This window comes from Microcaecilia unicolor, chromosome 3 (genome assembly GCF_901765095.1).
Source record: "Microcaecilia unicolor chromosome 3, aMicUni1.1, whole genome shotgun sequence".
In the NCBI taxonomy this organism is placed as follows: domain Eukaryota; kingdom Metazoa; phylum Chordata; class Amphibia; order Gymnophiona; family Siphonopidae; genus Microcaecilia; species Microcaecilia unicolor.
Genome location: NC_044033.1, coordinates 200,888,938 through 200,909,185, shown reverse-complemented (window position 1 = coordinate 200,909,185; position 20,248 = coordinate 200,888,938). Strand labels below are relative to the sequence as shown.

At 46.4% G+C, this 20,248-nt stretch overlaps 1 protein-coding gene across 7 annotated transcripts in view; it reads left to right on the top strand.

Annotated features, from left to right (window-relative positions):
• The window catches only part of ADGRE5 (adhesion G protein-coupled receptor E5), an 82,206-nt gene that overhangs the window by 31,410 nt on the left and 30,548 nt on the right, over positions 1-20,248 (top strand). For 2 of the 7 annotated variants that reach the window (XM_030197135.1, XM_030197134.1), the window contains 3 exons: positions 5,714-5,860; positions 10,156-10,311; positions 10,935-11,096. The exons of 1 other annotated variant lie outside the window; for it this stretch is intronic. In XM_030197135.1, the coding sequence (XP_030052995.1) occupies positions 5,714-5,860; positions 10,156-10,311; positions 10,935-11,096 (465 nt within the window). The remainder of the gene's footprint in view (positions 1-5,713; positions 5,861-10,155; positions 10,312-10,934; positions 11,097-20,248) is intronic. 4 more of the 7 variants (XM_030197138.1, XM_030197136.1, XM_030197137.1 and 1 more) reach the window with 3 other exon arrangements.

The following is a 20,248-nucleotide window of genomic DNA, read 5'->3' as shown; positions in this document are numbered from 1 at the left end:
AACTCTGGCCCATTTGCTTGGTGCAATACCACAGTTGGAAGTTACCTCTGTAGGGGGTCTGCAAGGTCACCAAACCAAATCTGGGAGAGAGCAGTTTCCGAATAAAACAGAGATGACCTGTGAAGATAAGAAAGTTCCTACACAGCTGTTATGATTGGGAACGTGAGCCCTTGTGCCCCAACTGAGCACGGCGAAGATGGAGTGCCACTGCACTCGGTCAGGCAGGCAGACAACCCCAAGCTTCACCTGCACTTAGCCACTGTCCCCCAGGAGTTGAGCCCCTGGGTTCAAGCGGCTGGCAGGACTTCTGGAACCAGCGGGGTTGCGTGAACACTGACCAGACAAGCGGGAGCGCAGACACAGTCCCGGAGCAAGGAGTCAGCAAAGCAGCGAAAACAGTCCGAAGTCTGGGCCGGCAGCAACACAGCGTGTAGTCAAGAATCAGTCCGAAGGTATGGGCAGGCAGCAACACAGTGCGTGGGCAGTAAACAATCCGAGGTCAGGAACACAGGAACAGATGAAGACCACAACCTCTATGCGAATAGAAGCCGAAGCATGGAAGGACTGGAAACAGGGCTTTAAATAGTGCAGGGATTAGGCTCAACCATGTGCAGCTGTTCCAAGATGGCTGCCCCCATCAGCAGAGTAGCACAACGCCCAAATATGGGCTTCCTTCCTGTTCTCGTATACAAGATGGCTGCCCCCTCCTGAGCTAGCCAAGATGGCTGCTGTTCTTGCTTCAAGCCAGATGACGGCTGCCGGACTAGGAAACCGAAACATGGCTGATTCCCCTGAGTCAACCAAGATGACCTTGGTCTTGATCCAAGCTAGATGATGGCTGCCAGACTTAGGAAACAGAAACTGAAACAGACCTTCCTAAGCCTGATCCTCAGCCCTTTCTGAGTAACCCGTGGCCCGAGCCAGTCTGGAGGAGCGCCGAACAAGTGAGGAACGTGACAGTACCCTCCCCGGAAGCCCCCCTCCTCGTCCCGGTCCAGGTTTCAAGGGGTAATGGGAGTGGAATTCCTGGACTAGCTCGGGAGCATGAACATGGCTAGCTGGTTCCCAGGAGTTGTCCTCAGGTCCGTAGTGCTTCCAAGAGAGCAAGTAGAACAACCTTCCCCCACGCAGCTTTGAATCCAGGATCCGGTCCACTTCGTACTCAGGGTCAGGATCACTCTCTGGCACAGCTACCTTCTTGGGCTCCGGATGCCACTTGGACCTGCGGAAAGGTTCAGGAGGGACACATGAAAGGCATTGTGCACCCGGAGTTGGCTGGGTAGATGCAATCGGTAAGTCACTGCTCCTATCCTGGATCGTACAACAAAAGGTCCAATGAAGGGGAGCAAACTTCAGAGATGGGAGCCGCAGTTTCAGTTATCGGGTGCTCAACCATACCTTTTCTCCTGGCAGGAATGTGGGAGCCGCTTGTGTTCTACGGTCATAGGTCTCCTTGGCCTTGACCGCTGCTCGTCATAACTGTTCCTGGACCTTCTTCCAAGCTTCCTGAAAAGAACAGATGGTGGACTGCACCTGAGGTGGAACTTCTGCGGGGGAAATTGGCAGAGGTACATAGATGCGGGTGGCGTCCATAAATGGTGCTGAAAGGTGTCGTCCGGGAGGCCAAATGCAGATTGTTATTATAGGCAAACTCAGCCCAGGGTAGCAGAGTAGACCAGTCATCCTGACGCTGGTTAGAGTAGGCCCAGAGGAACACCTTCACAATCTGGTTGACCCGCTCCACCATACCATTGTTCTGGGGGTGATATGCAGACGAGAATAAAGTGGTAACCCCAAAAGCTGAACACAAAGCTTTCCAGAAGCGCGAGGTAAACTGCGAGCCTCAGTCACTAATGATCCTCTGTGGCAGTCCATGGAGCCGGAAGATGTGTGTGATGAAGTTTGCGATAAGTGTAGCGGCAGTGGGTAAAGCCTTCATAGGAATGAAGTGGGCCATCTTGGAGAACCGGTCGATCACCACCCAAATGACCGTGTTGCCCTGCGAGGGTGGCAGGTCGGTGATAAAATCCATAGACAGGTCCTCCCATGGCTGCTGTGGTACCGGCATGGGCTGCATCAGCCCCCACTGCTTCTGACGTGAAGACTTAGTTCGGGTAGATACGTATTGTAGAACATCCTGCGCCATCCGGGGCCACCAATACGATCGGGAGATCAGATGTAGGGTCTTGTGGAAACCGAAGTGACCGGCAAATTCGGAAGCGTGCCCCCAGCGCAGCACCTTCCTACGAAGACCCACCGGAACAGCCTTCTGGTAAGTGTCACTGGCCCCGGGCATGGCGGGAATGCATGCCAGGTTCAACATTGGGTAGGGCTCCTCCTGGTCCTCGGGAGCCTTGAAGCTGCAGGCCAGGGCATCCGCCTGGACATTCTTTTCCCCCGGTCTGAAGATCAGACGGAAGTCAAACCAGGCAAAGAACAGAGACCACCGGGCCTGGCGAGGATTCAGTCTGGTGGCATTTTGCAAATAGAGCAGGTTCTTGTGGTCGGTTATTACAGTCACTGGATGTGCTGCTCCCTCCAGTAAGTATCGCCATTCCTCAAAAGCTAGTTTGAGCACTAGAAGCTCCCGATCCCCCACCGTATAGTTTCGCTCCGCGGGGGTGAACTTACAGGAGAAGAAGAAGCAAGGATGTTTTTTCCCGGATGCCGATGTCTGAGAGAGGACTGCCCCTACTCCCAGGGATGAGGCGTCCACTTCCACCAGGAAAGGCTGAGTAGGATCCGGACTGTGGAGTACCGGGGCAGAGAGGAAGGCCTTCTTCAATGTGGTTAATGCTGAGAATGCCTCCGACATCCAGTTCTTCGCATTGGCCCCCTTCCTTGTGAGGGCCATCAGAGGAGCCGTGATGAGAGAGTAATCCTGGATGAACTGCCGGTAGTAGTTTGCGAACCCCAGGAACCTCTGCAAAGCCCGCAAAACCTGGGGCACCAGTCAGTCTCGGATCGCTGTCAATTTACCGGGATCCATCTGTAACCCGGTGGAGGAAATGATATATCCCAGGAAAGGCAGACTCTGTTGGTGGAATGAGCATTTCTCCAACTTGGCATACAGCCGATGTTCCCGGAGGCGCTGGAGCACTGTGCAGACATGAGAAACATGTTGTGACAATGAGGAGGAAAAAATCAGGATGTCATCCAGGTACACGATTACTGAGGAGTAAAGCAGGTCCTGGAATATAAAATTAACAAAATTCTGAAACACTGCTGGAGCATTACAGAGGCCGAACGGCATCACCCGATGTTCAAAGTGTCCCCGTCTTCCACTCATCTCCCTCCCAGATCCGTACCAGGTTGTAGGCCCCGCGTAGGTCCAACTTGGTGAAGATCTTGGCCCCTTGAAGACGGTCAAACAGCTCCGGGATGAGTGGAAGCGGATACCGGTTTTTAATGGTAATTTTATTCAACCCTCGGTAATCAATGATTGGACAAAGTGACCCATCCTTCTTCGAAACAAAGAAAAATCTGGCCCCTGCAGGGAAGTGGAGGCTCAGATGAACCCCTTGTAAAGATTGTCCTGGATATATTCCCTCATGGCTCGGGACTCCTCCCGGGACAAGGTGTAAAGGCGCCCCCTAGGCGGGTTGGTTCCTGGCAGCAGGTCTATGGCGCAGTCGAAGGACCGATGGGGAGGCAGCGTGTCAGCCACCCAAGCACTGAACACATCACGGAAGTCCTGGTAGTCCTCCGGCAGCCCGGGCGACCCTTCCTGTGGAGTCTGAAGCTTAGCTGAGCAGAGCGGCAGAGGAAGCTTGACCTGCTGGAGACAGTGCTCAACACACCGGGAACCCCATTGCCCGATCTCCCCGGTGGCCCAGTCAATAACAGGAGCATGTAGTCGGAGCCAAGGCAGTCCAGGGATCACCGGGTGAATGGCTCAGGCAAGAACCAGGAACTGGATCATCTCCTGATGTAACGCCCCCACCTGTAGACACAGGGGCGAGGTGATCCGGGTGATGGTTCGAGGAAGGCTATCCCCCTGGATGGAGGTGACCCTGAGCTCCGGTTGACAGGGCGCCGTGGAGCCACCTAGCTGCGACAGGAATTCGGCATCGATAAAGTTCCCTCCGGCCCCGGAGTGTAGCAAGGCCCTAGAATGAGCCTGGAAACTCTCTCCTTGGAGCAGTATGGGAACAGAGAGCAAGTTGTCTGGAAGGGCAGACAGCTGGCCCAGAGCCACCCCCTTCATAGGGCTCGGGCCGGAGCATTTCCCGATCTCCCAGGCTTGTTTGGACAGAAGCCCGTGAAGTGCCTGGCCTGTCCACAGTACAGGCATAGCTGATTCTGGAGGCGATGGGCCCTCTCCTTCTTGGACAGGTGATGCCGCCCCATTACCATGGGTTCCTCCTTGGTTCTTTCCGAACCCTCTTCGAAGGACCTGGGCATCTCGGGGCAACGGGGAAGGCATCTGGATCTCTGCGCTGCCGGCTGCATGGCCCTCTCCTGGGCTCGCTCCTGGAACCGGATATCGATTCTTGTGCAGAGTGCAATAAGGGCGTCCAAAGTAGCGGGAATCTCTCTGCCGGCCAATTCATCTTTTATCTGGCCGTCCAGACCCTGCCAGAAAATGGCCGTTAAGGCCTCCTGGTTCCACCTGAGTTCCGCGGCCAAAGTACGGAACCGGACGGCATATGCCTCGACCGACCCGCAGCCCTGCTGGATCCGCAGCAGCTCCCCTGAGGCAGAAGAAGGTCGACCAGGAACGTCGAATACCATCCGGAAATGCCGCAAGAATTCCTCCAGGTTTGCCACCGCGCTCAGTCAGGCAGCCAGACAACCCCAAGCTTCACCTGCACTTAGCCACTGTCCCCCAGGAGTTGAGCCCCTGGGTTCAAGCGGCCGGCAGGACTTCTGGAACCAGCGGGGTTGCGTGAACACTGACCAGACAAGCGGGAGCGCAGACACAGTCCCGGAGCAAGGAGTCAGCGAAGCAGCGAAAACAGTCCGAAGTCTGGGCCGGCAGCAACACAGCGTGTAGTCAAGAATCAGTCCGAAGGTCTGGGCAGGCAGCAACACAGCACGTGGTCAGTAAACAATCCAAGGTCAGGAACACAGGAAACCACTGGAACAGATGACCACAACCTGTAAGTGAATAGAAGCCGAAGCATGGAAGGACTGGAAACAGGGCTTTAAATAGTGCAGGGATTAGGTTCAACCAAGTGCAGCTGTTCCAAGATGGCTGCCCCCATCAGCAGAGAAGCACAACGCCCAAATATGGGCTTCCTTCCTGTTCTCGTATACAAGATGGCTGCCCCCTCCTGAGCTAGCCAAGATGGCTGCTGTTCTTGCTCCAAGCCGGATGATGGCTGCCGGACTAGGAAACCGAAACATGGCTGATTCCCCTGAGTCAACCAAGATGGCCGTGGGCTTGATCCAAGCTAGATGATGGCTGCCAGACTTAGGAAACAGAAACTGAAACAGACCTTCCTAAGCCTGATCCTCAGCCCTTTCTGAGTAACCCGTGGCCCGAGTCAGTCTGGAGGAGTGCCGAACAGGTGAGGAACGTGACAACAGCGCTGGTGTCAGTTTAATTTCTGTACAAGAGGGGTGGGGTGCTGCTGTTGACCTGTGCCAAAAAGTTCTTTTTCCGTTTCCATCTGACACCTCTCGCCATAGCAAAAGGTGATGAGAAAGATACTAGCTGATAACCTTAGTTGGGCACATTTCTAATTAATATAGTTTGTTAATCTTGCAGATGTAGACAAGTGTAAGAATTCGAACACCTGTCCCGATAACTCGACCTGTGTGAACACTGGAGGGAGCTATCACTGTGAGTGCAACAACGGTTATCAGTCAACATCTGGAAACAAGACTATTATTAACAAAACAGACCGGTGCCTAGGTAAGTGACTCCATGTACATCAAAGGAAAGTGAGATATGCGCCATGTAACAGAGGGAACAATGACATCAAATATTTAGTGACAGTGCTCAAAGTAGAAAAGACTTTTCTATGTTGTGTTCACGTTTCTAAATCCAAATGTATACTATGAGAAGCTACAGATGGGTTTAATTTATGTATAAACCCCCCTTTGTGAAAAATCCAGATGTAGAAAAGATATACTGTGCTGAAGTGGTCACTTCTCTTCCTCCTCCACTGCTGCATGGCACTGGGTGACCTCTTTCATTCAGCCCGGCAGACATCCAACCACATGGCTAGATAGTGAGAACAGGCATCCACGGGCAGGAGTCAGTGGCTGTGTGTGGCACACGTGCTGTTGTACCGGGAGAAGTCTGAACACTGAGTACAGCGTGGCAGAGTTATTGGCAGGACCCTCACACAACCCTTTTCTCGCCAGATCTGCTCTGACCTGGAGACGAACAAATCTATCGCGGTCTGTGGTTAAGATGTTTGTTGTAAGATATTTAGCAGACTAGTAAAAATTTTAACTTTAAAAAAAAGAAAGAAAGAAATGAGGATGAGTTTGTATTTCCAGCAGCGTGTCAGTAATGATTGTGGCATGTTTTCACCATTGCATGATTGGATTTCATTGCAGTTGGTAGAGCTGAGGCCACTCAGAGTTCACACTTTATATTAAGGGCACAGGAGCTCCTCTGAGAGACTTCAGAGTGTTCACTTTTGTATTTTATATGTAAATGAATGCCAGCTACCCAATGTGGTAGGCTGCAGCCCCTCTGCCCAGTGTAAGGACACACCTGGAAGCTACCACTGCAGCTGCCTGCTAGGTTTCCAAACCAAATTTGGGAGACAACAAATAAAACGGAGGCAAGTTGTGAAGGTAAATATTTCTGTCCCATCACAAGCAAGTAACAGACATAGAGCTGGTGGCCAGTCTAAAATCCCGCCCCACTCCCCCAATCCACCATCGGATCAAGGGTTCAGTGATGCTGTCCTGGCTTTCTGTTGTCTGGTGCATTCATGAAGGTAGCAAATGCTGGTTCATCATGCTTCATCCTCTGGGACTTGCTATGAAGTGGGGGGGGGGGGGAAGGTATTCATAACTGGAGGTCTCTGTCAGCCAACGTCCTCCTTTTCCCCATCCCCATTTCCCTTTCTCCTCAAAGTTTTTGGCAAGAGATTGAGGAAGTAATCTTTTCTAACCTAAATTATAATAATCTTATTAAGGTTGAATAAGAACGTCTCCAGTTTTGGATAAATTGCTACGGAAGAGGAGGGAGGCTCTCTCTGGTCTGGTTTACTGAGACAAGGGCACACATTTTTTAGTAAGGTGCTGGAGGATGGCCATCCTCACTCATGCACTCTCAGCGCTGGGTCATTGACACAAGATGCCCTATGCTCTCCTCCAATAGCACAAGAAAGTTCAGAGTTGGCATTCCTCCATTTATCTGTTATGGCTGCCCGCCAGATGAATGTGTGGATTACTCTACCCAAAGGCTCATGCTGTATAGCCTTGCAAACCCCTGGCACTAGAATGGATCACTACAACACCTACGACACCTTTAAAATCTAATGTTGCAATGCTAGTGGAAGAAACCTTGGAATGACCAACCTTCTCCCAAGTGGAGTGAGCTTTCTGAGGTCCAGCTTGTACAGTTATCTTCTGTGATATGGAATCAAGAAGACTGATAGTGGGCAGTAGGTATAGGTATAGGTAGTCAAACAGGGTGGGCTTCTGGGACCGTGGCCCAACCAACTATACCCTATACAACATCAATAACTGTGGAGTTTGGAGAAGGGTAAGGGTAGAGGTTAAACCTCCCCAAGCAAAAAGGTGTTCCAGTGCCCCTGGGTCAAGTTGCATTTCATTGGGAAAGGCATTCCATCCTTGCCAGCAGTAGACTGAATTCCCTCATAAGTGGGAATGTCTTTTTGTGCACTGCAACCCAAAAGCCAAGGAAGAAAGGGGGAAAGGGAAATGGGACTTGATATACCACCTTTCTGTGGTATTTTGCAACTACATTCAAAGCGGTTTACATATATTCAGGTACTTATTTTGTACCTGAGGCAATGGAGGGTTAAGTGACTTGCCCACAGTCACAAGGAGCTGCAATAGGAACAGTTCCCCAGGATCAAAGTCCACTGCACTCAGTGGTGTTCCTAGCGTCGACTACACCCGGGGCGGATCGCCAATGCGCCCCCCCCTTGGGTGCAGCACCCCCCCTCCCGGCAAAATGACACCCCCCCGGGTGCACGCCGCTAGGGGGGGTGCCGTGGCACATGCCTGTCGGCTGCGAGTTCGAATCGCTACGCTAAATTCTCTCGTTTACTGCAGCTCCCTCCCTCTGCCCCGGAACAGGAAGTAACCTGTTCCGGGGCAGAGGGAGGGAGCTGCATCGAACGAGAGAATTTAGCGTAGCGATTCAAACTCGCAGCCGACAGGTGCGCGCCGCGGCACCCCCCAGCAGCGTGCACCCGGAGCGCACTGCCCCCCCTTTGGTACGCCACTGACTGCACTAACCACTAGGCTACTCCTACCGTAGGGTCCTTAAGTACATAAGTACATTTAAGAGATGCCCTGAGTGATATATTACTAGTTCACATTTCTAGATTGCAAATTTCCTCACTCTCAGTATGTTAAACAAAGAGACAAAATCAAATGAACAAATAGAAAAGTAACAATATACAACAGATACAGTATAATAATGTGGTACACCAAAAGAAATCCTGAATGAAATCAAGTGACCAGGTACTGTAAAAACATTGCAAGTCCTTGAAACACATCAGAAGACAACCAATAACACCATACTCTGGCCACCAAGAGGCACTTTCTTAAAATCACTAAATGGGAAATACTTGTTGAAATCATCAAGTCTTCCGGCTTTTCTTGAACATGGGGAAATCTTTCATCACACTCATTCCAAGGGACACATGGTTCCTTAAGCTGGATCAGTGAAAGATTACAGCAAGCAGGTTTCTGGACATTAATCCCAAACCCCCTTAACAGGGAACCTTGGCGAAGCTTGGTCAACTGTTTGTTCATACCTGTAAATTTCTGTGTTTGTAAAGTAGAGAGTTGTGGCAGCCGTGTTAGTCCACTCTTAAAGGTTATCAATAGAAATCAAACAAAATAAAACATGGAAAAGAAAATAAGTTGATACCTTTTTTATTGGACATAACTTAATACATTTCTTGATTAGCTTTCGAAGGTTGCCCTTCTTCGTCAGATCGGAAATAAGCAAATGTGGTAGCAGATAGTATATATAAGAGAAAAGGAGAGGAGGTCTGACTTTTACATTGGTTTCTAAATCTGATGCATTGGTCAGAATAATCAAAGTGAGGTGGGGGAGGGAACATTCATTAACATAATGTTTGAGGCCCTCATGTTACACAGACAGAGAAGACAGTGCTGTCCACAGCATGCAGACAGGTATAAATGTGCATATCCAGGCAGAATCTACCAAATCACCATATCCAGTAGCTTTCTTTGATCTGTTTGGATGACCCAACTCTGGTGGTAAGATAACCCGCAAGAAGTGAGCATCCCAGATTTCCATTGGGAAGGGGGGCACAAAGATCTACTTTTGCCCTCAGGCACCATTTTGTCTAGTGATCACTCTGACTCTTTATGAGGTTTTGGGATATGTGCTTCATATCTGGGAAAGGAGGACATTCAAGGGCACCAATGAGCACTTGTGTCTTGGTAAGGGTCCTCCATGCCCTCAGTGGCGTAGCCAAGGGTGGGCCCAGGTGGGCCCAGGCCCACCCACTTTGTTCTCAGGCCCACCCAGTAGCAGCACACCTATGATGTGGCTGGCAGGGATCCCCAAGCCCCACCAGCCAAAAACTCCCAACAACTGTCCCTTCTGCATACCTTGTAAATAGCAGATCATCGCCTGAAGCAAGAAGCAACTGATACATACTGTTCGCACCGGCCCCACAGCCTTCCCTCTGATGTATTACCGATTATGTGGAAACTGGATGTTGCCTCAGAGGGAAGGCTGTGGGGCCAACACGAGCAGTGTGTATTAGCTGCTGCTCACTGCCGGTGAAAATCTGCTATTTACAAGGTATGCAGGGGAGGGGGATATTTGAGAGACCTATGGCATGCAGGCGAGAGAGAGTGGGACCAAATCACTTGTGGGACAGGGCAGAGTTCTTCTGCCCACCCATCTTTGGCCCAGGCCGACCCTGCCCTCAGAGTTTCTCATCAGCATGTTGGAAACATTTTCTGTGTTTCTCTGAGAACAATTTAACTCTGTGCTTTCTCTCACCATAGACGTTGATGAATGCATTAAAAATGGTCCTTCAGCCTGTGGTCCCAATACCAGGTGCCTCAACACCCAAGGCAGTTTCTCCTGTTACTGTGATACGGGCTTCCAAGTGAGGCCTAGGATAGGGAATCTTCAGAGCACCAGTGAATCTCAATGTGAGGGTGAGAAACCTATTCTCCAATCCCAGCAAACCATTCCCAGTTTCCTATGGTCTGAGCATGCTCTGTGCCACTCAAGAATTGGTGAAGAGATCTCCTGCATGATATTCCAAGTCATATGGCTACTGCTCAAAGAGACGATAAATTTTGTCTATGCATGATCCTCATCTCTGATGCGTATCTATTGTCCATACGCTCCTCTGTCTCTGGCTTCACCCCTTTCTTCCTTCTGCCTAATAGTTACGTTATTTCAGAGAGCTTCAGCTTGCCTCTGCAATTTGTAGCTGATCAGTATTGACTCTTTACCATGTTATTTCTCTTCCTGTCTCTCTCTTGCACCTTCTCTTTTCCTCAATGGGCTGTCAAATTTCCTTGTGCAACTAGACTGCTGCTTCCAAAGACTTAACCATTGACCTGCTCTTTCAGCAATGTTTGGTTTGTGCTGCATCATTGCCTTGGACCTTCGGATGTCTGTCTGCATGGTTTGTATATAATACGATCATAGGGATAGAGCATCCCTTCATGCTTTGTAGCTGACTCTCCTGAGGAACAGTACATGCATCCATAGCTTCAGATACAATCAACCCATGATGCATGCTCATTGATCTTCACCCCTCTTGTTCCAGATATAGATGAGTGTGATCACCTTGGTCCCCCAGTCTGTGGGACCAGTGCCTCTTGTATTAATACACCTGGAAGTTTCATTTGCACCTGCTGGAAAGGGTTCCACACCTTGACTGGAGAGCAGACCTTCAAAGGTCCTGTCATCAATGAATCCCAGTGTTATGGTGAGGCACTCTTCTCTTTTGCCAACATTCCAGATTGTTTTTGCATATTATGAATAATACAATGGAAAATTTCTTCCAGCTTTTGCTGATTTTCATGTAATAGAGGGTTACGGCATGTTGCACATGCAGGGATCTCATCTTGGTCCCATGCAACCATTTGTTTGTCCAGACTGAGGCCTACCCTCACACAAAAATAAACAGCACTCAAAAGCTGCCTGCAAAACAACAACTCACAACTTTCCAAATGATCAGAATTAAGAAATGAAATTGAAGAGGAGTGGAAGAGGAAACATGATAAGGCACTGTACTTTTTTTGTGAACTGGATACCCTAAGGAGATATTTTTCTGGTCTTGTCTGTCTAGAAGACAAGGTGTGTGTGTCTTTATTTCTACAATCAAGAACAACTCAATGTATGCAACACAGGAAAGGAGAAGTGAAAGCTGCCAAAAAAAAAAAAAAAAAGTTCCTACAGAGTATGGATGGATGATTCAGATATTTGAATGAGAATATTTGAATAGGCCATGATATTATGCTTGAAATCAAGAACCCAGCCACAGCTCCTGGAGAATTCTGTAAAAAGAACATCCAACAATTTGCTACTCCCTTGAGGAAGACCAAGAACCTGCATGGTGACTGTCCATGGTGATGTAAGTTGAGGCTGTCTTCTTGGGCTCCAAGCTGGAACACACTATTCTCAACAGTTAACGAGCAGTTTTCTCTTCAGGAATATCGGGCATTGGTAGCATCCCTCCGTTAATCTGTCCATTTTCATATACTTTAATTGAATTTGTGAGAGTTTTTCTAATACATTTTGCATGTAACTAACCTCTCTGGGAAGACACTACTTCAACAATGTACTGTAGAGTTTATCGCTACATCATCATTTTAGTTTCAGCAACCAACATACACCAAACTGTTCTCAGTTTCTGGGGTTGTATCCTTCCAGAACCAAGAATTATGATATTACTCTAGAACAATCTTTTTTACCCCTAAAATCATATTCAGAAGACCTGTAAGAGCTATCTACTCATTGAGCCTTTTTTTTCCTACACTTTGCATTTCCCAGGAAAGCTCCTACTGCCTCCTGATAGGTCTAAAACAACAATCTAGTCCTATAGGCCTGATTCACCCCTTCATCCAGTCTGTGTTTACAGGGAAAGGACTTGGTGACTTGGGTCCCGAATACTAGGTCTTTAAGAAAACCTCCCTTTTCTCTCCCACTCAGTCACTTTCCAGTTTCACCAGCTCATGTATCTCAGATGGATTTTCTCCTTTTCTCCTACTCTTCCCAGTAAATATCAATCATTTTATCCTGTTCTTTCATATAAACTACTGTCCCATATACACAAACAATTCTCCATTTGCACATTCCTGAATTGATTCCGTATCATTCTCCAGAAGAAACATATAAACAGCGTTTACAAAAGTCAAATAAAGAATGAACAAACTCACTGCATTTGATTTACCCCTATTGAATGTATTGCTATTTCCTTGGGTATCTCCAAGAACCACCCCTATTGAACTTGCAGACTCCTCCGTGCTGTCATCCATCTGTTATTTTTTATGATCCAAGCATAAATTTTTACAATCCTAGTTTTCAGAATATAACCTTGTACATGATCCGTATGACTGCATGCATTTTATAACAACACCACCCCCCCCCCCCCCCCAAGTCTCAAACAAAGCCCTGGTCATTAATGGAGCTTAATATATCACATTTGAGTCAAGAGAAGCATTGACTAAGAAGTACATGTAATGTTGCTGTTTCATGCAATGGCTATATGTCCAGGGAGCAGATCTCATAAGAACATATAAATAGACATACTGGGTCAGAACAATGGTCCATCTAGCCTAATATCTTGTTTCCAACAGTGGCCAATCCAGGTCACAAGTAGCTGGCAGAACCCAATTAGTAGTAATATGCCATGCTACCAATCCAAGGGCAAGCAGTGGCTTCCCCATGTCTGTCTCAATAGCAGACTATGGACTTTTCCTCCAGGAACTTCTCCAAACCTTTTTGAAACCCAGATATGATAACTACTGTTACTACACCCGCCGGCAAAGAGTTCCAGAGCTTAACTATTCATTGAGTGAAAAAATATTTCCTCCTAATACTTTGTACTGTAATTGTGTCACAGGATCTTCTAACAAAGAAACTCTTTCTTCCAATTCCTCTGACAAGGAGAATCTGTGAAAGCCTTTGACATTTGGCTAATAAACCTGCTGGATCTTTGTCATGTTTTTATGGTTACATTTAAATAGGTGGTGGAGGTGTGGAATGGCCTCCTGGTGGAGGTGATGGAGTCGAGGACTGTTCCTCGACGTATGAGGAGAGACTTGCGGACCTGAACATGTATACCCTGGAGGAAAGGAGAAACAGGGGTGATATGATACAGACGTTCAAATATTTGAAAGGTATTAATCCGCAAACGAACCTTTTCCGGAGATGGGAGGGCAGTAGAACGAAAGGACATGATATGAGAGTGAAGGGGGGGCAGACTCAAGAAAAATGTCAGGAAGTATTTTTTCACGGAGAGAGTGGTAGATACTTGGAATGCCCTCCAACGGGAGGTAGTGGAGATGAAAATGGTAGCGGAATTCAAGCATGCGTGGGATAAACATAAAGGAATCCTGTGCAGAAGGAATGGATCCTCAGAAGCTTAGCCGAGATTGGGAGGCGGGGCTGGTATTTGGGTGGTGGGGCTAGTTCTGGGCAAGACTTCTACGGTCTGTGTCCTGAAAATGGGGCTAGTTCTGGGCAAGACTTCTACGGTCTGTGTCCTGAAAATGGCAGATACAAATCAAGGTAAGGTATACACAAGAAGTAGCACATATGAGTTTATCTTGTTGGGCAGACTAGATGGACCTTGCAGGTCTTTTTCTGCTGTTATCTACTATGTTACTATGTTCCAGAATTTTAAAAGGCATGGGATAAGCATGTGGGATTGCTTAGGAACAGGAAGAATTAGGGGTTACAGAGGATGGGCAGACTGGATGGGTCATGTGACCTTTATCTGCCGTCATGTTTCTATGTTTCTAGGTGATAGTTCTTCTCAATCATGGGTACAGATTCGCCAACTGTCGCACAGGACCCGCTCTATCTCTCTGGAATCCTGTCTCTCTTCCTGGTATATGTGAAGCACTGAACCACCATAGCAACTGACCTTCATTAAGACTGACACTTAATGAGGGTCAGTTGGACATGTTCTCACACCACTTATAATGCAAAAATATCCTTCTTTCATATACGATCTCTGTTACATCATTCATTTTCACAGCCTCATCTCTGTATTCTGTCACTGCTTCATGTTTCAAATGAGGGAATAGCCTGGTACACGTCTCCAAGATTTCTGTGCAAATCCAGATGACTACAGCGCATCTCCATACACCTTTTAATTCCTCTCAAATATCTCGGTTACTCTTAGATTTTCCGCAGTTTGTCCAGTTGTAAGAAAGAACCTTACAAAAACTCAGACATAAATCAGAAATCACCATGCAGTCAAACTCTCTGTCTCCCCCTGGTGTTTGCTGGACCCCCTGTTGCATTTCCTAAACCTTGGAGTTCTCAAATGTTTTGATCTTATCCTTCACAGTGATTTTCACTCTAGCTGGATAAAACAATCCACGCCTTATTTTTGTGTTTCTTTTTATTGCTTGCTCTATTCAGTTCAGAAGTGATTTTAACTTTGTACTGGAACTGTGTCACAGGATCTTCTAACAAAGAAACTCTTTCTTCAATTTCCTCTATTGTCTCTTGAAACAAGGAGAATTGGGCTTTAAGGGAAGCCTCCTCCCTTCTAATGCCTTGAGTTTCACTATGATTCTCTGTAGGGATTGCAACTTCCTTGTGATCAGGGTATGTGGGTTTAGATCCGTTTCCTTGGCACCAGTTGTTTCCTGTGGTGACGGAGGGTCTTTTTTAGACCTTTTGACTCTGAGTGATGCTCAGAAAGCTGCAACTTTTATCCTGCTTCCATAGATACCCCCTCCCCCCACTCATGCAGCTCCCTTAAAGTATGTTTTTTTTCCAATCATGCCCAAGCCAGCCTTAAACCTGCGACCTTTGGGTTGGGAAGCCTGCCTCTTTTCAGGTTGAGCTATTCATTACTACACTTCCTAAAATAGTATAGGGAATTTTGTTAAGGTGGCACTTACCAGTTTCTGCAATGAGGGTAAAATCAAGACGGGCCCAGTCTGTCCCTAAATGACCCGGATTCGTCAGGTAGATTTGCTTTTCATTGCATTAATTTGATCCCAGCTTTGCTCCTTCCCAGGTCATAGCAACAAGTGGCACTTCTTGTGATTTTTCCTTCCAGTATATATTGTGTTTTAATGACGTCTAATATTCATGTTCTGTGTACGTGTGACTGAGGTAACGTGTTCTGCTGATGTGTAGTTTCTGTGTAGAAAATCCTGTTTGTTCTGCTTTCCCAATAAGAGACGTATTGGTATTCTAGGGACTGGTGTAATATTTGAAATGCTGCCTTTTTATATGCTTCATGGCTGGTCACAGTGGTGTGGTTACTGTGGGGTGTGGCTACTGTAGGGACAGAGCCGTGGATTGTCACCCCATCCTCAATGGTTGGCCTAGTTTGAGTACTGGCGCCTTTTTTTTCCCTAGAAAAATGCACTGTTTAAAAGTATTGGGAAGTCATTTTGCTTTTAGGGTTTACTGGTGTTTGTTCCTTCACATGTTCATCTGGCAGAAAGCTCTCCAGCGCCCCCTTCCTCACTGTCTGTTTGATGTTTTTGCTTGGCGGTAGACATGCACACTGGCTATTAGAGAATATTTGTGGCTTTGCTTCTAGAATAGATTCTCAGCGGTAGCATAGCACACATTTCACTGCAATGTGTGAAGATTTAAAGTGCCGGCTACTTGCATCCCACCCTCACCGCACCATGGAAGGAATAGACCCATCCTTGACTTTTCTTCCTACAGGAATGAGATGAGCAAGTGCTCGGTGGGGGGGGGGGGGGGGGGGGGGGGGGAAACACCAGGAAATGACTGGAAGTCTTCCGACCACATCTCAATTGTCATCTTTTCATTCCAGACGTCGATGAATGCAGGGAAAACTCCACACTCTGCCAGCCCAATGGAAAATGCATCAACATTATAGGAGATTATATCTGTAAATGTGTTCCTGGATTTGTGAAAAGCATTATGGACCCTAAGAAATTATGCCGAGGTATGTCCAGTGATGCCCTAGAATGGGGTGGGGAGCTCCCAGGAGCCCCTTGTTTTCTGTTTTCATAAACTAATTTGACATCTCACTCAGTGAGGCAAAATTGACAAGTGTCCCTTTCATAAATCAAATCAGTTCTTGTATACCACTAATATCCCCTTTCCAGGGTTCAGTGCGGTTTACATTCTAGGTGAGACAAAAGCCGATAATGTTAGTGTGAGGTATGAGAACAATTAGAGACCACTGGTGTAATGCATGAGACCAAAAACATTATAGGAAAGGATAATGGATGATACTAAGAGGTAGAAGTCAATGGATTTCTTATGAAGCAGTCTTTGGGAAGAGAAAGGTTTATAGCCTCTTCCTGAAGTTGAGGTAGCTGTTTTCTGTTCTGATGGGAATAGGTAGAAAGTTCCATATTTTAACTCCAAGTACAGGGAATACAGAGCTGAAAATCTTCTGATTTCGAATTGTCTTTTGAAACGGTGACGCTAGCATCAGTTGTTTTCAGTCTGTTAGACTAGACCAAACATAGCAAAGCGGTCTTAGCAGTTCAGAGGCGAAACCCTATAAGATTTGTAAGATAAGAAGTTGGCAATGGTGAAGGAGCTGACAGAGCCACTGGTGGACTTTCCATGGACAACTTGGATGTTTCAGCCCGGTTAGGGTCATCTGGTGGGGAAGATGTGGCAAGAGCTATGCCCTTATTCATCTTTCTATTTCTACAAGACAGGGATTCCATTATGCAACTGAATTTTAGGCAGTGCATACTTTACAGAATATATTTGTGGAAACAATCGACCCATGATGCATACTCATCGATATTAGTTACTATAGCACAACGTGTGATTCTAAATAATTGGAAAACCTCTTCAATGTTAAATGAACATTTCTGGTGGCAATCTGTTCTAATGTATCACAAGTTAGAATTGGCTTCCGCCACTTTCACAGGATCAATAATTAAAACAAATACTGTATGGTCTCCAATTGCTTCCTATCTTGATTCCATTACAAACGAAACTACATAAATGATAACAACTACTTATCTTAGAATTATTATTATAACTATAATTGTATAATTCCTTGGCACACTATAATCTATTATATATCTCCATAATGCATCTTTTTATTTCTTTTGGTTAATGTTATGTACTATTTACATTATACTAAAACCAATAAAAAAAATCTGGAGAAAGGAAAAAAAAAACCTCATCGATCTTCACCCTCTTCTTCCAGATATAGATTAGTGTGTTCAGCTTGATCCCCCAGTCTGTGGGACCAATGCCTATTGTAGGAATATGTCTGGCAGTTTCATTTGCACTTGCTGGAAAGGGTTCCACACCTTGACCGGAGAGCAGACCTTCAAAGGTCCTGTCACCAATGAATCCCGGTGTTATGGTGAGACACTCTTCTCTTTATTTATGGAATGTATTTGCGGCAGTGCAATTAATTAGGGATAAACATGCCTCAGAGCCACAACTTCCACTTCTGCAGCTTTACCGGCAGTTCAAGGACTAGAGTCACAATCACAGGCCAAAACCTTTCCCCTTATGTCAAGCTCAGTTTTTAATCATTTTCACTTTTCATCTATGAAATTCTATTTACTATTTCATTACATGATGTGCCCAGTTCCACTTTATCAGCACGTCCGACAAAGGCTCCCATTTCGCATCTCGCTATGGCAAGTATATTGTTTGCGATTGGATGTTGAGTCATTATTTGCTCACCTCGAATAAATTGATCGATATCTGTGAAACTTCATTTAAGGGACATAAGATTCATACTGTATTTTTGACTGATCTGTGCAGTGAGATCAGAATCCTGGAAATGAGGGGGAGTGTTTAAAATTTGTCTTCAGTTTGTATTGATATGAATATATACAGAACCAGTACAAGGCTAGGGGGCACCCTATCCTTCAGCCTTACATGACTCATAATCAGATGTTGTTACACTTTCCACCAGTAAAACAGATTAAATTGCAGAAAATGTTTGACTCGTCACTTTATTATCAAGTAGTTTCAGTGTGGAACTCGCTACCTTTTCAGATTTATAGTTTAGTTTATAGTTTATTAAACTAGCTATACCGCCCAACTGTCTCGCAGATCAGGGTTGTTTGCAGTCTAAATTAATAACAGTTTAAAATTTAAAAGAAAGTGAAAGGAACTGCAATATATGAATAGGACAGATTCTTACATCCAACAAGAAAACATACACCACCCAGCTCGCAAAAGAAGAAAACAAGAATTGGGAATCACACAGCATATCACAGCCTGTGACCCAAAGCTAAATTAACTTAAATGCTTGTTCAAATAACCAGGTTTTTAACACTTTTTAAAATTTTTTGAAGGACAATTCTGATCGGATACCAGGTGGGAGGGAATTCCATTGGAAAGGGGCTTGAAAATAAAATGTTTGGTGGCAGGTAGATTCTAATTGAGCTTCTTTTCGATTTGGAAGGATTAACCGATGATCATTTATGGAACGCAACAAACATACTGGAGACTATGGAATAGTAAAAGTGGACAAGTAATCGGGGATTCCGATTCTATGTGCTTTAAAAGTGAGAGTTAGAGGAGGTCACGTGATGCTGTGAGAGAGCCAGACGTGCAGAGCTAGCTCTCCGAGGCCCCAACCCGAAAATCAAACTTTATAACTCTAAACGGGACAACTCTGGTACAAATCTTGATAACAGCAAGGGAGTGGAGTGAATGGAAAAGTATTTGGAGAGTTCCCCGAGCGGAATGGTAGGCAAGGGAGTGAAACGCGAGAAGGAGAAAACGAAAGCGCTGGGAGCGAAAATGGAGGAGAAAAAGCAGCAGGAGGGACCAGTTTTCTCCGAGGAACAAGTCTCACAAATAATAGCCGCAGTTGGGAAAGCGCTGGAGCCGCAAATTAGTCGTTTAGAGGAGAGAATAGTAAGTATCGAAGCGTTACTTACCGACATCAATAGAAGAGCAGGAGAATTAGAGAATCGGGTCTCCGCGCTGGAGGATGCGGGCCCAGTAACAGCAACGGCAGTGGAACAGCTCCAAAAGAAAGTGAGCAGGATGGAGGAGAAAATGGACGACCTAGAAAACAGGTCCCGACGAGCGAATCTTCGAATTATAGGACTCCCAGAGGAAATAGGAGACAGGGATCTTTCGACAATACTAGAGAAGTGGCTGGCTGAAGAACTGGCCTTATCGGACACATTCGGGCCCTTATGCCTAGAAAGAGCGCACCGCGTGGGGAGACTTCAAGATGGCCGCCGAACTCCAAGAGCGGTACTAATAAAAGTCCACAATTACACCCACAAGGTAGAAATCCTCAGGGGATATCGCATGAAACGCGCCACACTACAATATAAAGGACATAAAATTCTAATATTCCAGGATTACTCAATGATGCTCCAGGAACAACGGAAGCAGTTTACTCCCTTGTGCAAGAAGCTTCACGAACACAACATAAAATTTTTGTTGCTATATCCGGCGATTCTCAAAATACACCACAATAATCAGTGGAAATCGTTTACCGCCACTGAGGCTGCACAAGAGTATGTGGCACAATTATTGGATAAGTGAAACAGCTATCATCCAATGCTGAACTGGTAATGTGGTTTGTTTGATAATGCAATATTAGCAGAAAATGCACAGAGATTATCGTTCACTGTTAAACCAGATAGCTGGAAGGAATGTTATAAATAATTGTATTGTGAGAGTTAATGACACCATATAAGATAGGGTTGGGGCCGATGGCATTGAACATGACCCGGGTATCTGACTCATACGTGGGTTGGATACATGTAAAGGGCAAAGAAGGGAAGGGGAAGCTAGGGGAGGGGGAGGGAAGGGGGGGAGGGGAAGGTAACTGGGAACAAAAATCTAACATAGTCTGGAAAGAGAGAAGAGATGGACGAATAACTAGTAACTGGAAATGGTGGATAACAAATAAACATACTGGTATGGATAACCTAGACTTCTCTGGGGTGA